The sequence below is a fragment of the Sphaerodactylus townsendi genome, linkage group LG12 (assembly GCF_021028975.2).
Source record: "Sphaerodactylus townsendi isolate TG3544 linkage group LG12, MPM_Stown_v2.3, whole genome shotgun sequence".
In the NCBI taxonomy this organism is placed as follows: domain Eukaryota; kingdom Metazoa; phylum Chordata; class Lepidosauria; order Squamata; family Sphaerodactylidae; genus Sphaerodactylus; species Sphaerodactylus townsendi.
The window spans coordinates 35,404,860-35,431,948 of NC_059436.1; the positions used below are offsets into that span (position 1 = coordinate 35,404,860).

General features: G+C 45.4%; 2 protein-coding genes across 5 annotated transcripts; one reads left to right on the forward strand and one right to left on the reverse strand.

Annotated features, from left to right (window-relative positions):
* TMEM203 (transmembrane protein 203) lies at positions 1-1,134 on the reverse strand. Its single transcript, XM_048513129.1, has one exon. The coding sequence runs from the start codon at positions 1,132-1,134 to the stop codon at positions 505-507; it is 630 nt and encodes a 209-aa protein (XP_048369086.1). The 3' UTR covers positions 1-504.
* On the forward strand, positions 1,097-27,089 carry NDOR1 (NADPH dependent diflavin oxidoreductase 1). Of its 4 annotated transcripts, none has more exons than XM_048513124.1 (15): positions 1,097-1,268; positions 5,580-5,714; positions 6,511-6,588; positions 7,492-7,589; positions 7,903-8,001; positions 8,687-8,788; positions 9,861-10,055; positions 10,666-10,787; positions 11,111-11,331; positions 11,482-11,589; positions 14,852-14,966; positions 16,283-16,429; positions 18,335-18,453; positions 24,937-25,031; positions 26,636-27,089. In XM_048513124.1, the coding sequence occupies exons 1-15, from the start codon at positions 1,236-1,238 to the stop codon at positions 26,778-26,780; spliced, it is 1,812 nt and encodes a 603-aa protein (XP_048369081.1). In that variant the 5' UTR covers positions 1,097-1,235; the 3' UTR covers positions 26,781-27,089. The 4 variants fall into 4 exon arrangements, with proteins under 4 accessions (XP_048369081.1, XP_048369084.1, XP_048369082.1 ...); XM_048513125.1 differs by having other exon boundaries at positions 1,245-1,393; XM_048513126.1 differs by lacking the exon at positions 1,097-1,268 and adding an exon at positions 1,404-1,626.

The window sequence follows — 27,089 nt, forward strand, 5'->3', positions numbered from 1 at the left end:
TATATGCATTATATATTTATTCATAAATAACCAATGCAATCAGACTTTAGTCAAGACTGAAGGTATTCCAGAGATTGGAGACAGGTGAAACACCCAATAATAACACTATAATGAGCCCACTTTTCATCCATATATGACATCAGTGTAAAAACATCTTGTTAGTGCAGAACCAGAGTTTTGTTGTTGTTCCTCTTTCTTCTGTGTCAAGGCAGAAAATCAAATGATTTTCAGCAAATGGAACACCAGCGAGAGGCAGTTAACCACAAGGAATGGCCATGAAAGAGACATTGACATGATGTGTACGAAAGCCGAGGTCTTTGTTTTGTTGCCAGCGAAAGAGCTTAAGTATTCAGTTAACCGCAAGTCGATCTTGAATGCAATCTGGCAGTCAGCTAATCATTGGCAAGGCAGCATCCTTGTACAGTCATTTTAGGCAAGACATAGTACCCTTCGTGAGTGGCGTAGTAAAAGTCTCTGCAGCACCAAAAGGACCCAGGATGGCATCTAGTTGACCCTGCAGGCCCGGATCATGAGAAGCTGGAGGAGGATGAAGACGGGTGCCATGATAAGTCCGTACCACAATTCATGGCTCTGCTCACCTAGCTTCTGGCAGAGAAGCATCTCAAAGACAAACTTGAGGCTGAGCAAAGTGAGGATCCAGAATAGGCGCAACACCGCCAGGCGCTTCTCGCCATCCTGGAAGAGGCGCACTGAGACGATGGTAGTGAAATAGGTGCTCAGTCCATCGGCGGCGAAGAAAGGAGCAAAGACCCCCCACCAGCTCAGTCCGGTCGCCACCCCGTCCACCTTCAGCACAAGCAGGACGGAGGCCGCCAGGAGCGCCAGAGCCTGCAGGAGCAGCTCGAAGGGCGCAAAGCCCAGCCACTGCACCAGCTCCCGCAGAGAAAACAGCATCACGCCGCTGGGGGTGTGGGGGGAACTTCCCCCGTCCTGCAAAGAGCAGGCTGGGCCAGAACGAGCTTGGCTTAAGAGAACGCTGTGTCTCTGTGTGAGTCCAAGGAGGCAGGGCGCTGCTGCGCATGTGCAACCGGCGGCTGTTCCTGCGGGAAGCAGCAACGGAGAGGTTGAACGAGTGCCTCCCGGCAAGGCAGAAGGACGGCAACATGCACACATTAACGAAAGAAGGGGAAGGGGGAGCCAGAAAGGAACCCTGGTTGTTTTGGTCGCAGTCCCCGCTAGTCCGTTTCTCAACTTCCGGCGCGGTCTATTGACGTATGCGGAAGCAGGGAATGCCGGTTTTGACTGAGGTGAAGTGCCTGGGGAGTGAGGGAAAATAGGATAACGTAGGGGCTAGCCGTGTATGCAGTAACTGGACGGCCCAGTGGAGCTGAAACCTCCTTGGGGTGTAGCAAGGCTGCAGTAAAGAACAAAGGTACCTCTGATCATGGGCAGAGTGCGGCGCCCCTTTTCATATTCTGACTGTAGCCTTATAGCTTGGTCTGGGAATGATTATCAGTGTCATCCAAAAGACAGGGGAGACCTGGGTTCAGATTCCTACGAAGCTCACTGGGTAACTTTGTCAATCGTTCAGTCTGACTTGTGAGAATCAAATGGAGGAGGAGAGAACAGCGAGTGTTGCCCCAAGTTCTTTTGCAGGAAGGCAAGGTAAGAAGGAGGTGGTAGCTAGTTGGTTAGTTAGATGGCTGTGTAGATAGCAGTGCTAGTCCGTTGTAGCAGAAGCAACAAAGAATCATGTGGCACCTTAAAAACTAACTTATTGTGGCAGGATCTTTATTTATTTATTTATTATTTAGGCTTATATACCACCATATCCCAAAAGGGGTGACATGCAAGGGAGGGGAGGGAAGGAAAGGTGCCCCAGCATCTGAGCTAGAAGCCGTTGTGTCTGACATATGATGTGACATTTAGTTGGCAGTTGTGTGTAGAGAGAAAAAATGTAAACAGTTGACTGAAAAGACTATGAAATGCAAGAAATATAGTTTCTAATATTTCTTTGCCAAACAGAAATGTATACAAGGCAAGGGAAATTATTATTCTTAATGATAACAAAAACTGTTATAATTTAGTCTGTAAATAAATGTGACAATTATTTGTTTCAAGACGTAAAGAACAAAAAGTAGTTCATAAAGTATGAACAAGTGAAGTCCACACTGTGTTGATTATTAAAGATATATTACTTCTGTTTCAGAGGGCTGCTTTTCCTCCTGTATCCCATTCACCATGCTAATTTTGCTTTCCCTCTTCCTGGCAACCCTAACATCATCAGAGGGAGAGGGAGGGGTGGCATGCAAGGGAGGGGAGTGAGTGAGGGGTAGCATGCAAGGGAGGGGAGGGAAGGAAAGGGGGCCCAGCATCTGGACCTGCCTCACCCACCCTAGCGGAGGGAGGGGGAGAGGAGGAAGGGGTGGCAATCAAGGGAAGGGGAGGGAGGGAAGGGTGGCATGCAAGGGAGGTGAGGGAAGGGGAGAGGTTTCATTGTAATCTCCTTGTTGCTAATTAACAAGTAGGTATGCAGAATTGTACTAGTGTGGCCAATGGGTTTGACCTTCTTATAACCAGACTATTATCTTTTTAAATTGGCCACTGTTCAAGTTTGTAGGCAAGAGAGATACTACACAGGATGGTTACTGTGGAACTGTTACTTTTAATGCGCACACACACACACACACACACCCTTAGTGGTCTTTTGTGGAAAGATTTGGATGAATTATCTCTGCCTTGCTGAAGGCTGGCTCACAGAGCCACATTTGGGAAGTGGGAGCATGTGCAGTCAATCTGGGCAGATTCAGGAAAGAAAAGAAAGCAACTTTATGAAGAACCTGAGATTAGGAGAATGGGGCAAGTCTGAGCAAGCAACACAAAGGAAGGAGGGAAAGAAAGCACGAAGGTACCAGAGTCTCTTAACCAAGAAGGGGAGGTGAAGGAGCAGGTATATCATTGGAAGCAGTGAGGGCCGAATATAACATAAATGTGACTTGGTCAGGCTGGGCCCTGGGGGAGATTGTTGCGGCTGCCTCGACTGGTGAACCCCCAGCAGCTTCCCCTGCTCAGACTGGCACTGGGGAATTGGCTTCTTTGTCTTGAGAAGGCTTATCAGATCTGTAAGCCAGCTAAGGCAAGTACCCCTTGCTTCTGATCTGGCCTGGTTAGCTCGCATGGATTCACCAGGCCAGATCAAGGGGGTGGGGTGGGGTGGGGTGGGGGTGTTGCCTCAACTGTCTCACGGCCCTGATAAGCCCTCTCAAGGGACCAGATGTGGTCCTCAGGCCACATGTTTGACACCCCTGCTTTAGAACAAGTCTGCCTAACCCCTTGGCTCCTGGGTTCTCCCCATTCCCCACCCCCACCTACCCACCCACCCACCCATTTTTTGGGCTTCTCATACTGCTAGGAAGCCAGGTGGAGAGGGCAGGGTGGTGCTGGAGCAATGGCATCACGACCCACCCTCCCAGTCTAGATTGGACTTTCAGTGTCCTATAGCACCCCTATCTTGTTGTCTTGGTCCCACATCTGCAACATGTAGTCCACATACCTTACTGGGTTGCTGTAACAGTTACTGAGATGCTGTATGTGAAGTGCTTCAAGTATTTGAATAATGCTATTATCATGATTTTTCCTCCTGCAGAGCAGTATGTTCGGTTTCCCCCTTCTCTGTGCAAATTGCCCATATCTATGACAGTAGTACGTCCTGGTTTATTTCAGTTTTTATAGAATGGTAAAAATGCTGGCTGGTGGCTTTGGTGTGAACAGAATGTCTGTCATTTATTACCTTCAATCATTGTGCAAGATGGAAAAGAATGCAGCTTCAATATTCTCCTTTCCAGATCTTGGAAGTCAGCACATTCCAAGGGAAAAGAGCAGAAAGGGCAATAGCAGCAACTGGCCGGTCATGCCTAGGATGTTCCAGTTGAGGAACCCGTATATCTGGGTTCATTCTAGACAGTAAAGAATGATATCTCTCTTAAAAGGAAAGTTGACTGAGGAGTTCACTTCACAACTGGGACTGTTTTTGACAATGCTTCTGGATGGAAGGGAAAAGAGCAGTGACTCAGAGCAGAGCACCCGTCCTAAATTTAATCAATGGCATCTCCTGTGAAAGGATCTCGGGTAGCAGGTTTTGGGGAAGACCATTATATTTATTAACTTCATTTATACTCTTTCTCCCCCACTTGGGAACCCCAAGTGTCTTATAACATTCTAGCCTCTTCCATTTGATTGTGACTGTAACCCTGTGTGATAGGTTGGGGTCTGCAACCCGTGGCTCTCCAGATGTTCATGGACTACAAATCCCATCAGCCCCTGCCCACATGGCCAATTGGCAGGGGCTGATGGGATTTGTAGTCCATGAACATCTGGAGAGCTGCAGGTTGCAGACCTCTGGTTAGACTGAGAGGTAGTATGACTGACCCCTTAGCAAAGTCACTCAGCAAGATTCCATGGCGCTGTGGGGATTTGAATCTGGGTGTCCCCAATCCTGCTCTGACACACTAACCACTGTACTGCATTGATTCCTTCTCACTGTCTGAGGTACTGAAGGGTCACTGCCGGTCAGAGTAACAATACACAGCTGGGTGAGCCAGTGGCATGAGATATGTTCATATGGGAACACATGTTCTTATTGAGAATTTGCAACAATAGTTTATGTTCTGTAAATGACAGGATCATTTTCCTTGCTAGAAATCTATAGGTGCAAGTCTGCAGGGGAGATGGAGAGAAGAAGCCAAGGTTCTTGGGTGCAGTGTTAAGTGTTTAGTTGCCTAGAATTTTTCTCCAATCCTTTTTGTGCCAAGTGATCTGTTTGAATACTTTTGCTGCAGGCTGCAGTTGTAGATCTGGTGCTTTTAACAAAGCTGTTAAAACAACTTTATGAAGGTAGATCTACAAAAACCTGTCATGATAGTGGAATTGAGCCTCTCCATGCAGAGGTAGCATACTACTGGAGAGAAGTTGCAGTGGAGGACTATTGTCCTCCTTCTTGGCTTGTAAGTTTCTTAGAAGCATTTCTTTTGCAAATGGAATGCCAGACTCGATGAGCATTGGTCTGATATTACGAGGCTGGCCTCATGGATACTCCATTTGGGACCAGAGGGTGGCCTTCAGTTGTCAATTCCTGCTATGTTACAATTCTGTAAAAAAAATGAAGGCCTGCATTGCCAGTTCTGTGCTTATTTTGTAAAAGTCCGCTCTATCAAACCAACATGTCTGAACTCTGCCAGAAGGCAGAGCCCAATCTACCCAGAAGAGAAAGATGCAAATAGGAATGTTTGAGCTCCCACAATCTCTCTCTTCCATCATTATTGTAAGGAAGGCAGGCTGTGCTTGGGAGCACTTTGCAACTTTCTTGTTGCTTTCCTGAGAGCAGGTAGATGCATTCATGGCATTCGTTCCTGGCCTCTGTGGGCGTACCTGTCTGTTTGCAGCAAGTTATATTCTAGGTACAGCTGGTTGAAATTCTATTTTCCTTCTTTTGCATTGTGAACCCTGTCATCCTTTTTTTAAAAAATGGGGGAAATATTTGGCTTTTAACAAAATACAAACAGAGTTGATACACCTGCTGTGTGTCATTCCCTCCCCCCTACCCCTGTTGCTTTCTTTAGATGGCAGTGCGGAAGATCCTCGTTCTTTTTGGCAGCCAGACTGGGACTGCTGAAGATACAGCTGATAGGATTGGCCGGGAAGCCAAGCGGCTCCATTTCCAGTGCAAAGTCGAGGCCTTGGACGGCTACAGTGTGGTGAGTGCTGCACTGAGGGTTAGGAAGTCTTCTGTTTTAATCTTGCCATTCATTCAGTGACTTTAGACAAGTCACTCTGTCTTGCCCTCAGCCTCCCTATCTGGCATGTGGTGGTAGTAGTACATCCTGTAAAGATCCACGTTAGTTGTGCTGGTCCCTGGAGAACGAGGTTGACTCAGAGGGAATCCATTGGAAGCAACTGATTCTTTTCTTCACACATTACTGAATTTAACCTGCTTTGTTGTTCAGGAATTTCTCTACAACTGTTAAGGGCACCCCCTATACTTAGAAATAGGCATCATATTGCATCAGATTTCATTCTCCACTTTAATTTGCTCATTTCTAAAATATTTTCTTTATCCAGTACTTAAGAATTGTGCAAACTGTTTTAAGAATCTTAAGTGTACCAAAGTATAGGGAAGCTTTTCCGTTGGCAAGTTGTAATGTCTTGCTATCTTTGAGGGCTGCTGTAAGCAAATCCCTTCAAATGTGTGATTTTGGTACAGTGCCAACATAGACTATAACCACTGTGTTGTTCTGTAGTTACTGTAAAAGTGTCAGCAATGAAATAATTGTTCCACTCTTGGCCAAGGTTACCAGCCTTTCAGCAGTACTAGTTACTCTTTTCCATGCTGAAATTTTTTTACACATTACTGGGAAATCAGCTATTTTTAAATGTAGCAATTGAGACCAGACTTTGGATGCTCTATTATATATGCAGAAACTATAATTTGTTTTAATGGCTGTGTTACTGAAAGATCTATTGATCATAAAATGACCTGTTTGTTTTTTGAAGGCAAACTTGATCCATGAGCCACTGGTGGTGTTTGTCTGTGCGACCACAGGCCAAGGAGAGCCTCCTGATAATATGAAGGTACCGTCTTTAGTGCCTTGACGTTGGGGTTGATCACCAGGCCATCTGGCTTGGGGGAACAATAGCCAATTGAGTCAGGTCCTGGAAAAAAACTGAACCACTGAGTTTGCTTGGGGCCTGAGTGCTTTGCAGTTTTGTATCCTGTCTCTAAGTTTAAAGCTTCTTTATACAAAATCTGACCATTAATTGTCTCAGGCAAGGAGAATCTCGTCTCCTAATCGCAGCAGGCAAGGCTGAAAAAGAATTCTGCCCGGTATACAGCTAATGGTGTGACTTAGCTTCCTAAACAGAGCCAAGAGGCAGTGCTGCAAAGGATTCAGGCCCAGTGCATTGATTTTGTGTGTGTTTTTCCCAGCCCTGCCTACTGATATGTTTGCAAACTGGAGATGCTAGGGACTGCCTGCTTGCTCATTGTGCACCCTATGAGTGGTGATGGGGTGTAATATCATTGCATTGTAAATAACAAAATCAGACTTTCAGTGGCCAGTAGCTCTGTTCCTGAGAAACACAAACCTCCACATAATTGATGGCAAAGTGCCTAATAATCATGAGGAACATGGGATTGTGAAAGGGAAGTTAGTCTATACAGTTAATATACAGTTGCATATAGCGTACTGTATGTCAGATCTTATTATATACATTTTGCACCACATAAGGTGTCACATTAATACTTATGCTATGCTACTTACTGTTCTTTCTAATGGTTCCAGAATTCTATGATCCTTATGAATTATCTATTGAATATCCCATTTTGTTTGATTGTGCTGACCCACTATGTGTAGTCAGCCCTGAATCCTTCTCTATTGTCCGGGTGTGAAAAGGGGATTTTGCCAAAGAAATGCAATGCGCAGCAGTTTTCCTGCACTAGCCCCATCAAAATCCCCCAAATTTCTTAATTTTCAGAATTTCTGGCGATTCCTTTTCCGAAAAAACTTACTTGCCACTTCCCTGTGCCAGATGGACTATGCTGTCCTGGGCCTCGGAGATTCTTCATATCCCAAGTAAGTGCAAGATAAGTATAAGGAGAATTGTTGGGGTAGATCAGGGGTGTCCAACTGTGGTGCCCCAGATGTTCATGGACTACAGTTCTCATCATCCCCTGCCCGCATGGCCAATTGGTTCAGGGCCAAGCTGGCAGGAACTGATTGGGAATCGTAGTCCATGAACATCTGGGGTGCCAGAGTTGGACACCCCTGGGGTAGATTGTGCATGGTTTCCGTTGATGCTGAGAGGAGATGCAGCTCTGGGGGACTAATGGGAAGAAGCTGATCCCCCCGGGATTCCTCTCACTGAACTACTGTGCTCTTTGCCCAGGTTCAATTATATTGCTAAAAAACTGCACAAGAGGATTCTCCAGCTTGGGGGCAACCCTATCATGCCTGTGGCATTGGGAGACGACCAGCATGATTTGGGGTAAGAAGTAGCAGTTGCGGTTGGCTTCTCCTGCAAACCCTGGGCACTAGTTGGCCATCTATGGAAGCCTGATCTTGAGGGATTCTCCCTGCCCCCCTTCTCTCTTTGTGAACTCACATGCCTTCCTAATCATCTGTTCTGAACAAAAGCTTAGCATCTATGACATTCAATCAGATTTTTCCAGCTGTCCATTTTTCCTTCATAATGTGAAATTTGTCCCCATTTCAGGGGATAGAACACAAATGATATTCTCCTGCCTTTGTTGGGGAAGGTAGGTGCTGTCCCAATCGCTTTATGTTCCCATGCCTTTTTATGTTCCAAATTCTCTTCTGCCAGCAGATTTTTAAAAGATGTACATATATAGTTTTAAGATATTTTATACTTTTAATTGCAAGTTTTATTATCGACCTTATGCTGGTCTATGACCATAATAAAGATTGATTGATAGATGTTGTAGGGACTAAGGAAATAAACATTCTCTGCATGGACTCAGAGGCATGTTCTGCCTTGGAAGCTTGCAAGCATGGATAGAAATCCCAAAGAATGTGGGCCACCCCTGTTTTCTGGGCTTCATGCATTCTGCCATTAGAAATAGTGTTTAGGATCAAACACTGAGCATGTTCAGGTTCAAAAGTTGCTCCTCCCCCATCCAAAATGACTCCCATCTTTGGTTTGTTTTCTGCAGCCCAGATGCGGTAATTGATCCGTGGCTTTTGAACTTGTGGGAGAAGATCTTAGCTTTATATCCTCTTCCTTCCGGCCTCAACATCATTGGTCCAGACATCGTGTAAGTAGAGGAAAAACAACATGTTGAGAATATGCACACAGTGCATAACAGACTATCCTCTGTGATGCACCTCTGAAGATGCCAGCCACAGATGCAGGCAAAACGTTAGGAACAAGATCCACCAGACCACGGCCACACAGCCCGAAAAACCCACCACAACCAGTTGATTGTGGTGGGTTGGTTGTGATGCCAGGGATTCTGGTTGTTCTCAATGAATCTTTGCCTGCATCAACTGTTGGCACATCTTCAGAGGTGCATCACAGAGGATAGTCTGTTATGCACTGTGTCCAGTCTTTTAAATGTGTAACAGACTTCCCTCTGTGATACACCTCTGAAGATGCCAGCCACAGATGCAGACGAGACGTTAGGAACAAGATCCACCAGACCACGGCCATACGGCCTGGAAAACCCTCCACAACCAGCATGTTGAGAATTTTGCCTTGTGTTGTCTCCAGTTCTGCTTTTAAAAGAGCAAGGGGGCTGTGGCTCAATGGCAGAGCACCTACTTTGAATGCAGAAGGGACCAGCTTCAGTCCCCGACATCTCCAGTTGAAAAAAATGGGTAGTCTATGATGTGAAAAACGTCTGATTGAGAACTAGGAGAGCCGCTGTAAGTCAGTATAGACAACACTGATACAACACCAGTGGCCTGAATTGGAATAAGGCAGTTTTGGGTTCTAGTTCTTACCTTTGAAAGGATATGGGCAATAAGTGTTGTCTTGGGAGTCAGAAGAAGAATATGTTAGCTCTTTCCGCGGCATCTGCATAACTTCTTGTTCCTTTCCATGGATAGCAGAATACATGGTGCAAATATATTATCTGGGCACAGGATTTGTTTTACTGGTGCCAATTTTTCTTTTTCAAAATAGTACTGATGAAACCATCTAAAGGGTTATAGTCTGAGTTTGCATGTTTTCTTAGGCTGTTGTTGTTACTCTCTGGGTCTGCACTTTGTTGAATTCTAGAGAAAGGGGCTGGTTTCCTGTGGCAGATTCAAACAGAGACAGAGTGTGGTGCTACAAAACGAAAAGGGATATACTTGATTCTCTCCATGTTTCTTTTTTTCTTCCAGTTTGCCACCCAAATTCACCTTTCAGTTTTTAGAAGAGGATTCTGGCCCTTTTCAGCAGGAGGAAGTCACCCGAGAGGCCCCTTCAGAGTTGCATCCCTTTGCTGCCCGGATGGTATCCAATCAGAGAGTGACAGCAGAATCTCATTTCCAGGATGTTCGCCTGATTGAATTTGATATCACAGGATCTGGAATGGAGTGAGCTTCCATTTGCTTTTGCCATTTGAGGCATCTAGGAGGTCTATGGCTTCTGTTAGAGAAGCAGTGGGGAATAGGCATAGAAACAGACCATCAGCCCAAATATGTCTGCAGGCCTCATCTCTGCCCCACCCCCCACGCCCCAATTACAGCTGCTATTCCTGAGGCCAAACTAGAGCTGGCAGTCATTCTTCCTTTGTCCTTGGAGCTAGCCCTCCAGTAAAAACTATCCCCCAGGAGACAAGGTAGGAACTGCTGCAATAGCATTAATAAGAACCAGCCATCCAAGAACATTGTTCTCTCTAGCAGAATCCTGATTTCCTGTCTACTTTAACTAGTCTCTTGCTGGGAACAGAATGGGATTTGAAGAGCTTTCAGAACCCTCCTTATAGCTTTCCACTGTGACCCCCATCCTTCATCCCAAGAGAGTACACGGTTCTCCCCTCCTCTGTTTTACTCCCCCAAGAACCCTGTGAGGTCACCTAGAGCAAGAGACAACTGCTGGCTCAAGGTCAGCTGGTGGGTTTGATGGAAGGATGTTATTCACCTATTCGAATGTCCTTCCAGTTAGTGGAAAGGGCCCTACTCAGGTGCTGCCTGTTTCCCATAGGTATACTGCTGGCGATGTGGTGATGATTCAGCCGCAGAATGCGTATGAGGAGGTGCAGCTCTTCTGTGATCTTCTGCGCCTGGATCCTGACAAGCATTTTGTGCTAAGACCTACAGAGTCAGGTATGGACGGCTTCCTGATGCTCTCTCCAACCAAATGGCCACTGAAAGCCGTTTGCAGTCCTGCCTGGCCCTCCACGGGTGGCTACTGTACTCTGCACCACCACCACCCGCCCCCTTGCGATCTGAGTAGCCTGCTCATTTTCATTGACTGGGGTGATGATGCCTGAGAGCTCCCCTGGAAATATTTCCTGCTGACCAAAGTCAGCTTCATGAGGGATGCTAAACAGAACCGTTTTCTTGCCATCTTCCGTGGATGGCTCCCTAGGGAGAGTGCTGATGCCCTGGCAGAGATACTGATGTGTTTCTTCCTTGTGACATTTCAGACACCTCCCTTCCTGCCTTTCTGCCCCAGCCATGCAGCGTCCGTCACTTGGTAAGCCACTACCTGGATATCTCCTGTGTCCCTCGCCGCTCCTTTTTTGAGCTCCTCTCCTATTTCTCACCCAATGAACTGGAGCGAGAGAAGCTGCGGGAGCTCAGCTCTGCACGAGGCCAGGAGGACCTCTACGCTTACTGCAACCGGCCACGCAGGACCATGCTCGAGGTAGGACGGCTCCACAAATCTCTCTGGGTCACTCTGCACCCTCACCCTGCATCCTGGAGGCTTTTCTGCCTTCATGTGCATTTCTGCTTTGTTTGGGGCTTTCCCACTAACAGGCCCAACATTGTTTTCCTCTTCTCCCCGCTCCCCCAGGTACTCTATGACTTTCCTCACACAACTTGTGCCATTCCGTGCAATTATCTTTTTGACCTCATTCCACGGATCAGGCCCCGTGCCTTCTCGATTGCTTCCTCAATGCTGGTAAGGAAGATACTGTTTTGTTGACGATGCAGTTCATATAGCTCACTGAGTTTTCCAAGCAGCTTACTAACCGTTAAACAATGACAATAAAACTGTCAACCTAAAAACAGGGAAACAATCAAATGCCTCTAAAAACCAGGGCTACAGTGGCAGCAATAAGGTTACCCAGCAGAACTTCCAGTGTATTAAGCATCTTCGTCTTTTAGCATTTCATCCCTAAGGAAAAAGAAATGTATTCACCTGTACCCAAAATTAGACAAAGGGTGAAGAGAGACAGGTGACCCAGGGAACAGAGTTTGAGTAGCCATTGAGAAGACTTTGCTTCCAGTAGATACCAGTCTTTCAGACCACTAGGGAGAGATATGGGTATATTGATGTATCCTAAAGTGAAATTTTGCCAGGCATCTCAATCTAGAAGACATACTGGATGCAGCAGTGGCGTAGTGGTTAAGAGCAGGTGCATTCTAATCTGGAGGAACTGGGTTTGATTCCCCTCTCTGCCGCTTGAGCTGTGGGGGCTTATCTGGGGAATTCAGATTAGCCTGCACACTCCCACACATGCCAGCTGGGTGACCTTGGGCTAGTCACAGTTCTTTTGAGCTCTCTCAGTCTTACCTACCTCATAGGGTGTTTGTTGTGAGGAGGGAAGGGAAAAGAGTTTGTAAGTCTCCTTTGAGTCTCCTACAGGAAAGAAAGGGGGGATATAAATCCAAACTCTTCCTCTTCTTCAATCTGACATTCCAGGGCCTAATTGTATATTTGGTGTCTCCGTCTCTCAGCTTGTTCCTTCTACTCAAACAGCTTTTGCCTCAGTCTTGTGTAGGGACCATCACTGAACTGCTGACCTTGAAATCTTGGTCAGGCCCCTTTAAGAGTTGCTTTTCCCTGTTGGATTAGAGATGTAGGAAACCAACTGTATGCACAGGGGCAGAATGCATCTTGTGTTTGCTGAAAAAGAAATACAAGATGTACTCCATGCTGTTCATCCAGTTTGTCTTCTAGCAACTTGACTTTTTGGGTAATGGAGACCCAATGGCCTTGCACGATTCTAGCATGGTGAATTAATGAGCTCAGGTCTTGCAAGGATAGTGAGTCTGAGTACCTAACAACTCAATGAGCAGCAGTGGCAAAGTGGTTAAGAGTAGGTGTACTCCAATCTGGAGGAACCAGGTTTGATTCCCCGCTTTGCTGCTTGTGCTGTGGAGGCTTATCTGGGGAATTTAGATTAGCCTGTGCACTCCCACACACACCAGCTGGTGACCTTGGGCTAGTCACAGTTCTTCTGAGTTCTCTCAGCCCCACCTACCTCACAGGGTGTTTGTTGTGAGGCAGGGGAAGGGAAGGGAGTTTGTCAGCCCCTTTGAGTCTCCTTACAGGAGAGAAAGGGGAATATAAACCCAACTCTACTTCTTCTTCTTCAAGTGTTGCTCAGCCTATCTTAGTTAACTTGCAAAGGAGATAACTTGAAGATCCTTCCCCTTCCAGTTGTATAATTGAACATTTGTAATATTTGCATATTTCTCTGTCTGCTATATAAAGGGACTAGGGACTAGGCATTTCTTGCAGCTCAGCACTTAGTGTTTAAGTAATGGCCATATATAAACTGGCCCAATTTATGTAGATTTTATATGAGCTATACATAAAATCACAATTTTGGAGGGCAATAGAGACTGCATTTTAATTTCAGAGACAGTTATTTCCTTATTTCAACAGAAGACGGTACTCAACAGGCAACTAGTAATTGGTTTTTATTGACTGAAATTTGATTGAATTTTAATGTACCATTATTGTTGTCAGTCACCCTGAGCCCAAAAGGGAAGGGTAGCGTAGAAGTTCAATAATTAATAAACAAACTTTTTAGCAGCGATGTGAGTCCCAAACTAAAATCCAAAAAAATTAGAACACAATCTCCCTAATATCCTCGTTTAAGGCCAATTAAATGCCATATAACTGCTGTGTGAGCTTTCAAGTTCACTAAAATCCTTCATCAGACTGGATATTCAAAAAAAAAATGTTTAAAGAGACAGGATATATATGGCTTCCAGTAGCTATCTGTTAAATCATTTTTTATAACATGCAGCCTAATGAAGGATTTTAGTGAACTCAAAAGCACACAATAGGTGTCATTGGCTGGTCTCAGTAAAAGGTGTGGAGATTGTGATTTCCACCCCACCCCTGGACTTTGGCTTCCCAATATTGCCTTAGGATCTATTTCCATGTCTGTCCTGCAGATAGTGTTATTTTATTTGTATTTGTTTTCAATTTATACCCACACTATCCCTATAGGACTTTTTTTACTGACTCTGTAGAGCTAAGGGATTTGGTACCAAATCTTCTCCAGGCACCAAATCAGAAAGTTGCATTTGGATGAGAGAACCACAGGCAAGAATTATGATTACATTGCCTGTGAACATCAAGAAGCCCAGCTGGGACAGATCAAAGGTTCATTGAGTCTAGTGTCCTTTTATCAACAGTGGCCAACCGGACACTGTTTCAGGTAGCCCACAGCTACAGACTGTAGGCCACATCCTTCCGTGGCTCCTCTGCTGCCCAAGATTGGCACTCAGAGATACACTGCCTCCCAATATGAATTAGTCAGCTGCATTCAGATACATCTTGTGACTAACGTATTTATTGTGGCACAAGCCTCCGTGCATCAGAACGCACATTAGCAGGTGCATCGGAACTCTTTGTTTTATCTGTTCCACTGAAACATTTTGGATAATAGCATTGATAGACTTCTCATCCTTCCTGAATTTGTCTGGTCTCCTTTCAAAGATATCTGAACTAGTGATCTTTGCTGTACTTTGTTGCAGTGAGTTCCATAAGCTAATCATGCATTGGGCAGAGAAGTATTTTCTCTGTCCCAAATTTCCAGTTCATCATCTTTAGTAGATGCTCCTGTTTTCCGTGGGAGGTGAAATAAAAGTCCTTTCTCCTTTCCATTCATAAACTTATAAAATTCTATCATATCTCCCCTTGCTCTTGCTTGAAAAATAAATTACCATCCCCCCCACCCCCATGGCTTTCCTTGGGAAGGGGCTCCAATCCCTTGATCGCCCTGGGTGCCCTTTTTGGCATCTTTATTCGTACCTCTATGATGCAAGTCCTTCTTCTGCAATACTTTTTTTGGAACCAGGTCCTTTTTTCTTTTCTCAAGAGTCTTTCCTTTAGCCCTGTCGGCTTGTCCAGGAGGTATCTGCATGTGAGATGTTCCACCCCGGATCCCATTTCTAGTTCTCTTCCCTATCTGTGCCCCTAGGCTCTTCCCAACAGAATTGAGATCCTCCTGGCTGTGGTGCAGTACAAGACCCGCCTTAGTAAACCTCGACGTGGCCTCTGTTCATCATGGCTTGCCTCCCTTGACCCACAGAATGGTAAGTTTGGTGGCACTGAACATCAAGGATAGGGGGGTCCTGTCACATGCGCACGCACACGCACACACAGAGTAGAATGGTCTTTGCTTTTGCCATGTAAAGACTTCCCTCTTACCTTTGCTAATTTCAGTTTTATCCCAGCTCTGCTGTTGCTATTAATGTAGGCTCTTCAATAGATGTACAAACACAAGATGAACCCTGCTGGATCAGACCAGAGTTATTTGGACATGCTGTCTCCCACAGCAGCCATCCAGTTACCTCTGTTGGGGAATGAGACATACGATCGTGCATAGATCAGATGCTCCCCCACCGAGGCACCAACCTCTCCAAATTCAGGTTGTATCAAAGAGCTACACGCTTTTGTTCAAAACCCCATCCAGGAAGTGGAGCATACAAGATATTAGTAGGGCATACAAGATGGTTTTGCTTTGCTTTGTTATACAAAGATGAGTAGCTGTTTGTATGAAAAACAAAATGACTCACGAGAAGAGCCATGCAGGGTCAGACCAAAGGCCCATCCAGTCCAACATTCTATCCACACAGTCACCCAACAGCTACCCCAGGAAGCCCACAAACTGCAACGGCATCATCCTGCCTGTAATCCCCAGCAACTGGTTTAGAGGCATATTACCTCTGGTACTGGAGACGGTAGGTATCCAGTGGCAGAGCTTCAAGGGGGCGGATTGCACGCCTGGGGGGCGGAAAATCGCCCCAGACCCCTCCCCCTTCCCCCCACAGCACCCCCATGGTGCCCCCTACCCCCCTTCCCACACTTACCTTAGTTCCTTTCCTTTTCCTAGAACTTTTTCAAGCTGAAAAAAAGGCCTGTTCACAGTACAGGCTAAAAATGGCCTGAGGAACTACAGTTCCCAGGAGACCTTGGGGCTCACAAGGTCTCCTGGGAAGCATAGTTCCCATCAGGCCATTTTTAAGCCTGAACTGTGAATAGGCCTTTTTTTCAGCCTGAAAAAGTTCTAGGAAAAGAAAGGAACTAAGGTAAGTGGGGAGAGGGGGGGGTGCCATGGGAGGTGGAAAATATAGACTGCGCACCGGGCGTAGTTTGGCCCAGCTACGCCTCTGTAGTTATCCATCACAATTAGTAACCATTGATAGCCCAGTCCTCCATGCATTTGTCCACTCCCATTTTAAAGCCTTCCAAGTTGGCAGCCGTGACCACATCCTGTAATAGCGAGTTCCACAAATGAACTATACACAATGTGAAGAAATAGCTCCTTTTGTCTGTCCTGAATCTCCCACCTGAACCTCTTCTGTTTGCCCTGCCTGCTGTGGGAGAGAGCTCTTTGTTCCATTGCCAGGGGCCGTAAGGGTGCCTCTTTGGGTGAAAAAAGGAGGCATGAAGTTCCCAGCTGATCCAGACTCACCCGCCATCATGATCGGGCCCGGCACTGGAGTGGCGCCTTTCCGAGCAGCGATACAGGAGCGGGTGGCCCAAGGCAAAAAAGGTAGATGCTCTTGAATGGAAAATTATTAAGCTTGTTTTATGTTTTTATTGTAATGTTTCACTGTTGTTGCTGCCCTGAGCCCTTTGCGGGAGGGCGGGATATAAATCCAAATAATAAATAAAAGATGTGGGGAAGTAGCTGTTGTGTGAGTGTTTTGCTGGAACTGGATGATGTCGGTAGCAGGTTGTGTGTTCTTTTTTCTTTCCTCCTCAAGCTGCCAATAGGTGGTGCTGTTGATTCTGCTTTGGAGAACACTCGTTGAAGCCATGGCAACGGAAAGGGTGTGGTGATGATGACGGAGGCAGATATTGTCCTGGGGTCTTATCACCTTCTGCTTTTAGGTCCAGTCTGATGCCAGGGGTTTGTTCCCATCTCTGACAGCAAGGTCCACCAATCCAGTATTGTTGCTGGGGCTGTTGATGAAGCTGAGACAGTTGATTTTCATCTCATGGTTAACAGATCAATGAACTGTCAGATTGAAATATGTTTCCGTATTTATCAAAACCTCAATATTGGTGGTTAGAATCGGTGTCATTTGGATTCAATTCTGCTTTGAAACTTAGTAGGTCATTTGGATTCAAATGTCTGCTTTGAAACTTAGTAGGTGACCTTGTGCAGCCTAATTTATTTTGTAGGGTTGTTGTAAAGATAAAATGTTGGTACCCCCATGAACTCTGGGCTCATTAAAGGAAGGCCAGAGTAAAAAAGATTCTCATAAGTGAGAAAATAAAAACTTGAGATATTGAAGAAAATGTGAAATCACATACAATATTAGAAGAGGAGGAGTAGGAGTTTGGATTTATATCCCCCCCTTTCTCTCCTGTAGGAGATTCAAAGGGGCTTACAGTCTCCTTTCCCTTCCCCCCCCCCTCACAACAAACACCCTGTGAGGTGGGTGGGGCTGAGAGAGCTCTGAAGAGCTGTGACTCACCCAAGGTCACCCAGCTGGCATGTGTTGGAGTGCACAAGCTAATCTGATTCACCAGATAAACCTCCGCAGCTCAAGTGGCAGAGCAGGGAATCAAACCCGGTTCTTCAGATTAGAGTGCACCTGCTCTTAACCACTATACTATCCTGGCTCTCAAAGTGCCATTTTGTGCTAGAACAGGGGTAGGGAACCTGCGGCTCTCCAGATGTTCAGGAACTACAATTCCCATCAGCCCCTCCCAGCATGGCCAATTGGCCATGCTGACAGGGGGTGATGGGAATTGTAGTTCCTGAACATCTGGAGAGCCGCAGGTTCCCTACCCCTGTGCTAGAAGGAAGTGGCTACTTCTGTATTCCCCAGGGGCTGCTTGAAATGTTACACACCTAAACTCTAACACATGAAATGCAGGGAATGTGAGTTGCAATGGGTGTGTTGAACAGGAAGCCACACTTGATGGATTGGCTATTAAGGCCACTAGGAAAATCTCAATGGCCTGGATGCCCGCCCCCCCAACAGGCCACCCTGGCCCCAACTGAGGGGTGACCCTCATGCCATCCTGTTAAGGAAGTCACAGCCCTCCAAAGGCTTCAAGCTGCAAAGGAGACAGCTAACCACCCTGTACAAGGCATGTCTTTCCTCCCTCCCTCAGGGGCAGTCCCAGCTTTGCTTTGCCTAATCTGTCAATGGCCCTAGGCTGTACAGTAATGTCCCTGAGCCAAGCAGAGCCTCAGAGGAATGAGCCAGTGTGCTCTTAGATCCACACCCCCAACTGCTTACGAGCCAGGGCCTTCCATTAGCCAATCTGCCTGCTAAACCCTCTCGTAATTGTCTTGTCGTATTTGTTGCAGAGACTTCCACCAAGTCTTTCAATTTAAATTTTCAGATTAGAAGAACCAAATCACAAAGCATTTATAGTGTACCATAGAATATTGTGACATGACCCAGTTGTGATGCTCCCGTGCTCTGCTTCTTTACAGGGAATTTCCTGTTCTTTGGCTGCCGACAGAGAAGCAAAGATTTCTACTGTCAGGCAGAGTGGGAGGAACTTATGAGAAAGGGTCTTCTGACGCTCTTCACAGCCTTTTCCCGGGATCAGGTGAGTTCAGAGCATGGAGTTCTGCTGGGGTCAGATGTCAATCCAGGCACAGTGTTCATATATTCTCCAACCCCTGGACTTATTTGCAGCTTGTTCCAGAATCATAGCTGAGCTGTGTTTATCAAGCCAGGGGTAAAGGAAAAGATACTGATATTGAAACCTGGACTGGTCAGTTCAGAGGCTCTGTACTACCTGCATATGGCAGGGGCTGAGGTTGTGTGCTCTTATTCTGTGCCCACCTGGAAAAGGTTCTGAGACACACATTGGTAGACTTGGACAGTTCACTAGGCCTCAGATCTCAGGTTTCTGCTTTGAGTGGTCTTACATTTGGGACATGAGTGGTTGGGGGTCAGGGAGCAGATGCTTTCTCTAGTGTTGACCACACGGGGACTAGCCACAAGACCTTTAGCAACAGGCAATGGTAGTCAGTGCCATGGAAGAAGAAGAGGAAGAGGAAGAAGAGGAGGAGGAGTTTGGATTTATATCCCCCCTTTCTCTCCTGTAAGAAGACTCAAAGGGGCTTACAATCTCCTTTCCCTTTCTCTGCCCCCCCACCCAACAAACACCCTGTGAGGTAGATGAGGCTGAGAGAGCTCCGAAGAACTGTGACTAACCCAAGGTCACCCAGCTGGCATGTGTTGGAGTGCACAAGCTAATCTGGCTCACCAGAGAAGCCTCCACAGCTCAAGTGGCAGAGAGGGGAATCAAACTGGTTCTCCAGATTAGAGTGCACCTGCTCTTAACCACTACACCACACTGGAGGGGATGAGGTGTTGATTTTCTTGCCAAATACATTCTACTTTGTACAGTCACAGGATGAACAAGAGCTGCAAAGCCTCTCTGTGTCTCAGGAGAGTTCACTAGGGTGCTCAAGTTCATCTTTGCAGCCATGAGGACTGGAAGCTCATGTTTCACTTTTTGAAATAAAGCTTTGGATTCTAACCGTCTCCACCTACACAGAATACAGCTCACTGGTGGAATTTCCCTATGTTGGAGCACATTGTGTGGTTGTCAAAGTGGTTTCTAGTGCAAATACAGTGGGGTGAGGTGGAAGGGAAAGCAAAGGTAGCCCATCACAGGATGCCACAGCAGAGTCTCTGAACTTCTCAAGTCCCGGCCTGACCATCTGCATAGCATTCTAAGTCTACCACCTGTCCCATTGTGGCCTATGGGTGGGAAGAGATTGCCATGGAATGTATGGGTGGTCTCCTTGCAGTTCCCTGCTTTGGCCAAAGCCTGGTTGGGGGTGCATGCAGCCTGCATCTTCTCCATAATCACTTGGGTCACCTGTTCAAGTCCCACCTAACAGCCAGGTTTCTATAAGTGGGAACCACAGTAGATCTCAGCCATTTCACACATGCATTCTTTGACCTTCATAATATAGAGACTTCTGTGTTTCTCCAGTTTGAGCAACTAAGTTCCTTGTATTTACCTGATAAAAGTTCTGCCCTCCTCCTGACCTTGCAAGTGCATGTGTTTTGGCTGAAATTATTGCTGCTTCCTGTTCGGTGCCCTCCAGTTTCTTACAGTTCTCGTTTTGAGAGTGATCATGTGTATTCTACGATTCTGTGAAAGTACAGGAACGAATGCAGAAGGTTCTTTCGGCTGCGGTTCCAGCTTCTGAAAAACTTTTCTTTCTTGTAGTTTTGCTTGGGTGTGCATATTTTAATATAGCTCATCGCACTGAAAACTGATTTGTTGGTAAGCAGATTTATAAATCTCAAAACAAAATACATAACACATTTCCAGTCCTTGTGGAACTATTCAGATATTCTTGGAAATTTGTAGCTAAGTGAAATCTCCAAAGCCTTGAGAGGAAAGAGATCCTGATAGGAAGGAAGGGTCCTTCATCAATTAAACAAAGCTGACCTAATTAGATTAATCAGCTAAACATTCTTGAAATATTAATAAAGTGGCTGTTGTGGGCTTTCTGGGCTGTGTGGCAGTGGTCTAGTAGATCTTGAAGATCTACCAGACCATGGCCACACAGCCCGGAAAGCCCTCAACCAGTTGAGTCTGGCCGTGAAAGCTTTCGACAATACTAATAAAGAGTTGCCTGATGTAATCAACTCTTAGCTAAGCAGGATCACCCCTGGTTAGTATTTGGACGGGACACCATCAAGTTAAGCAAATATTTATTGTTCTTTTAACACAGGCCTGTATAAAAACTGAAGATGGCAGGGATAGTTTTAGAAGAAGCAACCCTCCTACCTTGCTCAGGAAGGGATGCCTCTTCTTTAAATATCCCTGCTAAGCCATTGTGTGTTCCTTAATAACAGCATCTACATTTTTCTTTTTTCATGCTATTTTTTCTGCTCTGCAAAATTCGTGATTCATTAGGTGTCCAAACATATTTATTTGCTTTATTTATAGCCTTCCTTTCTCACTGGAACTAAAGGCTCAAGCTACAGAAGCTGCACAGTGGTGTTGATCTGATGCTTGAAATCTCACTGTGCCGCAGTCAGTGAATTCATAAGCCGTACAAGAAAAGCTGACCCTTATCCAGGGGTAAGAAAAGGGTCAGAAAAGCTGACTCTTTTGCTTGGAACTTTAAAAGTGATCATTTTCCTATTAGTTTTCCACTTCTGAGTTGCATGCATGGGAGGTCAAGGCTAGCCTTTCTGGCAGCAAGCTTTACTTGCCTATCAGAAGGACTCACACTGACATGAAAATAAGCCCCATTGAGAACACTGAGACTTACTTCCTAGTATGCATTCACAGGGATGCACTGAGCAAAGGATGGTGGGACAACATGAAGGAAGACAGCTGAGCTCTTGCGCTGAGCTCTATTATTAGCACTTGATCCAAAGAGAGCCTTGATTGGTTGTGGGGCCCGAAAACCCATTGCAACCAGTTGAATCTGGCTGTGAAAGCCTTCGATACTACAGAACCTTGATTGTTTGAACTTTTATCCAAAAAGACCATCTTTTGTTCAATCCTGTGAAAGTGTCCTGTGAATCTCCTGTGAAAGTGTCTCAGCTGTCAGGTGTTGGAAAGGACCTTTCTCTACCCATGACTATACAGTGTCTATTTGGGGATTGCACAATTGAGTATGATACAGCTGGAAAGACTACAATCTAAATTCTTAAGAGCAATCCTACAACTCCCTCCAGGAGTCCCAAATATTTTGATTAGGCTTGAAACAGGAGTAATGAGCCTAAAGGATAGGATGATAATAATAACGGCATATAAATGGATAAAGTTACACACTGATTCAAATGGTCTCTGGCCCCTTGTAGCAAAAGGTCCTTGTAAACCTAGGTGGGTTCATGATATGGAGAGGTGTCAATAAATGCAGCCTTTCATATAACATCCATATGATCACAAACTGGGATCATTTTAAAAGTGAACTTGTCCAAAGAATTAAAGATGTATCACGACAGCTTGCTCTGGCAAGATATTCAGATTTTCCTCTCTCCCCTACACAGAAATATATCCCTGCCCTACTCCTTACTTAACTTACCTAGATAACAAAGATCTAAGGAGAGCATTTACTCTTGCAAGAAGTGCACATTTACCTTCTGCTGTTTTAGAAGGGAAATATCAAAAGATATCTTATGCTGCAAGGTTGTGTTCTTGCTCTCTGAATTCTGTAGAAACTATAGAACATATGTTATTAAAATGCCCCCTCTATGAGGAGGCAAGGGAAAAATGCCTGTTACATCTATTACATAATGTGACATATTGTTCTGATAAAGTTTGCTGCAATGCTGGAGTACTGGAGAGAGATTTGCATTTGCTGTTTTGTTATAGATGTTTTTACTGTATGGGAGAATTGTATTGTATTTGGTCATTGACCGTAAATCAAGACTTTACTTTTACCCGCGACCCCAGTGAGCAGTCAGAGCAGACAGTTATGACCTGGCCGGACCAATAACCAGCTTGGCATAAGGCACTTTGGTATGTCAGAGCAGTTAAAAATGAAGGGCCAAATGTTTAAAAAGCCCATATCATCATCACATCACAATTCAAACCTTTCAAAACAAAGCTATACAAATTCAACATGCAACCTTAAAAAAATGATCTTTTATAAGAAAAGGACTACTCCCCCTATTTAGTCCGTCATTTCTTTTTGGAAAGCAATTTGTAGTTCTTTTATGAGAAAAGAGCTTCTGAGAAAATAACATCTAAATATATATACTTTTAATATAAAAATTAGATCTAGTCAGTGAAATACAGATTTAATCAATTAATGTCATGTGGTTAAACAACCTCTCCTTCCAATGCATAAAGTGTTGGGCTCCCTTTCTCCCTACTGCGCTAGTTTTGTGATCTTCCAGGGATTTTAATGCATGGAGAAGGATTTGGCCTTGCTCCTTCCCCACCACCCCTCCCATTCTGAAGTGGGAGAGTCCCAGGAGAGGGCTGTACCATGTGATTCCTGAGGTGCAGCTCAGCTCTAGAAAGTGGCCACACTTGTCCTTAGAGCAAAAGAACAAGGAACGTGGCAATTAGTGACCCATCCTGGTGTTCACACCCAGCTTCCAGCTGCAGCTGGTTGTTGAGGAACACGTAGCACGTGCAAGTATCTTCCTCAGTTACAAAGAATCGTCGTCATCAGCAACAGTCTCCTTCCATGCACCTGATTCATTGCTCTCCTCCCTGTTTCCCTTTTGAAGCCGGATCTGACACCACTGGCAAGCATCTCAGGTTGCTTGCATGCATGTGCCTTTATGAACATGCGGTTCAGGACCCATCACCCTCCAGAAACGAAGTGTGTGTTCCAAGTATTCCTTTCACCGATAATCTTGGCATTTTTTGAGTTTTTAAAAAACCCTTCAGTGCTCTTAGGGTGGCATATTCTCCAGAGTAATAGCCAGTGGTGGGGCAGTCAACATTTTGCGCCGGGAAAATTAGCACTGAAATTTTATTTTGCGTTGTTTGCAAATCTGGTAGAGGGGCGAGAACAACGGAATCCTGTTCCCTGAATCTTACCCAGATTCTCCCTCCCCCAGCATCTCATGTCTTATGATCTCCCTTTTTCCTGACGTATCTTTTCAGCAATAGGAGCTGTTAACTTGTGATATTTTGAAATCACAAACCAAAACAAACACTGTGATTCTGTGCTCAGTTTTGCATTTGGCATTCCATTTTGGACTCAAGCAGAATTTCAGCCCCGTAGCAGCTAAATATGCATAAGAGATTGCACAAATGATGTCTTACTGAAGGACGGGGGTGTTTATAAATCTTCTCACAGAGATTGTTTACTAAGGACATAGCAAGCCAGCTTTACTTTCACCTCTGTCTACTGTGCTGGTCAATGGGGAGATGTACCTTTAGTTAACTTGGCGTGTGTTTTGGCCTTTAGACACTGGGTTTACCCATAGCTCCCTGCCTAATCATTTATCACAGTTATTGGTCTATGTATTCTATGCTTCAACTATCATGCTGCTCAAGCAAATAATTTTCTTTTAGAGATAGGCTTCAGCATTGGTAGAATCTGTTGTTGTTGTTGTTTTTTAAGTTTCTAGTCCTGGTGGTTTCAGTTTGTGAGGGCTTCAGCTCCTGGCCCCTCTCCATGGTTAGTGGTTGCAAGATAAATTATGTAAATAGTATTTGTATAATTGATACAAGATGGAGAATTTAGTTATTCGTCATTGCTTTCAGAATTAGGTAGTTTTTAATGAGTGCAGATATCTGGTGAGCAGATGGAATTCAAGAGTATGAACATAAGAAAGAACCTGCTGGATCAGACCAGAGTCCATCTAATCCAGCACTCTGCTACTCGCAGTGGCCCACTAGATGCCTCTGGGAGCTCACATGCAGGAGGTGAAAGCAATGGCCTGCTGCTGCTGCTGCTGCTGTTCCCGAGCACCTAGTCTGCTAAGGCATTTGCAATCAAGGAAGATCAAGATTGCTAGCTATAGCTTGACTTCTCCATAAATCTGTCCAAGCCCTTTTTAAAGCTAAGTAAGGTAAAGATCCCACCCCTTATCCTAAAATCAGCCTTCTAATGAGTCCTATTGGTCATAGATAACATTGTGTTTTCTTTCCTCTTCTTCCTGTACATTGGAAAATGGGGGGGGGGGGGGCTGTTCTCAGTAGTGCCTCTTGGGGGGGTCCAGATTTGTCCGCACGGCTTCTAGTTGCTGACCCTGATTATATTGTACCTCACTATAGCCTGGGTTTTAAGTTTTATATAATACATAGTAGAGGTATAGATAGAGAAAGCAGTCTTCCCCAGGGCAGGAAAGGCTACGTAGCACCAAATTAAGGGGAGCTGGCATAGCATCATGATAGAAAGCACGCAAGCTGTGACCTAAGGGGCCATCATATAGTTATTAGAAGGCTCTAGGCAATTCTACACAGCTCACCTCTGTTTTTCCCCCTTTCCCATCTGCAATAACAGGTTAATTTTACTAGCCTACATGACAGAGGTGCTGTAAGGATTACTGTGAGAAGTCACATGGAAGTGCTCTGAACACAACAAATGCTGTATCTGTGCTGAATGTTATTAGACCATGCTTCTTCCTTGACATGCAGGAGGACAAGGTTTATGTCCAGCACCGTATCCGGGAGAACAAGAAACTAGTATGGGACCTGGTGAGCCAAGGGAACACGTACATCTACCTGGCTGGGTGAGTGCCAAAGAGCAGCAGTGTCGAACGCCTGAACTTTTATGTGCATGCTGGGTGGATTACCTTGCCCATGCTGGCCTGAGACACCCAGCTGGTGTTATCTGCAAAGGTTTAGTGTATCTAATCCTTGAAACTTGCTCAGAAAAAGCTTGTGTTGGGTTGTTTACGTAACAGGAGCCTTGTGGAATCGAACCTATCAGCATCCTATTCTATCCCCTTTCCAGTTCCTCAGAAGGCCCACACAGGCCTGCTGTTGTTTCTCCCCACAGCAATGGACAGATGAAGGTATGCTGCCTCTGAAAGTGGAGGCACTATTTAGCCACCATGGCTAACCACAATTCATCTAATCCCCTCTTAAAGGCATCTAAGATAATAGCAGTGGATGTCTCTGAAGGCTGAGGGCAGCTTCCTAGGAAGCTCAGCAAGTACAATACCATAGAGTCTACCCTCCAAACGGGCATTTACTCCAGGCGAATTTATCTCTGTAGTCTCTAATTCCAGGAGGTCCTCAGGCCCATGTGTAGGTTGACAACCCTAGTCATAACTCATAGGGGTTTGAACAAGCCACGGCTTAAAAGCCGTGGCTGACTGTGATGTCTTAATGCTGCTCATGGATATCACACTCCCATTTTGATATAGAGCAGGACCTGAGTGTGGCATTCCTCCCTTCCTGGCCAACGCTCTGTCCTCTACAACATCCTTCTCTTCCTCTTGTCTGTCTCTGCATTATTTGGCTTACTTACCATTTCTGAGTACCTGTTGTGTATTTGGTCAGTCATCTTTTTGGGTCTGCTCCCGTGGATCTTGATGGGATCCTCCAAAGTGACAAATCTTTTGCGTGGCACCTCGTACCCGGAACGTGCATTCTCGTGTCACAAGCCCTGTCAGTCCTTGGCTATGACAGGCAGAAATTTGATTCAGCTCCCTGTCTCAGGTGGGGGAGCTGTAGGACCGGTTCTCTGGGCAAAACAGGTTCTGTTTCATTCTTGGACATGCAAAGCAGGCTCAGGAAGCAGGTGGGTGTATGCTTGGCCTGGACAGCAGCCTCCTTCTTGAGCCACTTGGAGATGTCTTCAGAGGTCGAACGTTTTAAAAACAGGCATGCCAAAACAGAGACTGGACCATCATCCTAAAAGAGCTGGCAGAGATTCAAAGCATTTAGAGATAATCCAAGTGGCTGAATGTTCAGCTTCCACGTTTTGTTTTGTAAGATTCCAGCCCCTTTTTGGTTATAGAGAGAGGGAAAGAAAAACATTGATGAAATAGTCCGCCCCCTTGCTCAACAAGAGGGCAACACATTCCCACCTTTTAGATTTCTGGAAATGAGTGAAAAGGTACCAAGAATGACTGACAAGGCTGTGGTACAAATATGTTTAATTTAATAAAACCAAAATTGCCATTACTGTGTTCTTTGAGTATTTGAGCTTTGATATTTCTCAATGTCCTACCCGCACTCCTCCAAATTCCTGCTAAGGACCAAATTCCTTCTCCCACCCTGCCAAACATAGGTATCATTTTTACTATCATAGCCTACTCAGGGCTGCAAAATGGTTGGGAGCTTAACAACTGTTTCTCCCTTGTAACAAAGACGCTTTTCTTTCTAGGAATGCCAAACAGATGCCAGAGGCAGTGGCAGATGCCCTGAAGTTTGTCTTCCAGTCTGAAGGAGGCCTGTCTGCCTCGGAAGCTGAGGAGTACTTTGCAGCCTTGGATCGGACCCACCATTTCCAGGCCGAGACCTGGTCTTGAGTTGCAGCAGATACTTAGATGGCAAAGTATGCTTCTTACCCAGGGATGAACAGATGTAGCTAATGTGGGGAAATCCTGTCCAGACCTTGGCCCAGGCAACCTGCCCCCTGACATATAGCTGTTATGGGAGAGAGGGAATGCTATTTTATTGTCTTTGTGGGCACCTACCTTTCCCTGGGTAGCCTTTTGTTGAATAATGTTTACACTTAAGAGAAAAAGCTCTAGAAAGGTATCCAGTTAGGATCAGGTCACAAACTCTGAGGTGTTTATCTTTTTGTTTTTCAAAATAAAAGATTGTGGTTCTTGGGT

What these genes read in the sequence shown, in the direction of transcription:
- NDOR1 (XM_048513124.1), top strand. Translation starts at nt 1,236, where the DNA reads ATGCGGAAGCAGGGAATGCCGGTTTTGACTGAG. An exon ending in AGCCTCCTGATAATATGAAG is followed by an intron (nt 6,589 to 7,491) that starts GTACCGTCTTTA and finishes CTTAATTTTCAG; the next exon opens with AATTTCTGGCGATTCCTTTT. An exon ending in CACGCAGGACCATGCTCGAG is followed by an intron (nt 11,332 to 11,481) that starts GTAGGACGGCTC and finishes CCGCTCCCCCAG; the next exon opens with GTACTCTATGACTTTCCTCA.
- TMEM203 (XM_048513129.1), bottom strand. Translation starts at nt 1,134, where the DNA reads ATGTGTGCATGTTGCCGTCCTTCTGCCTTGCCGGGAGGCACTCGTTCA.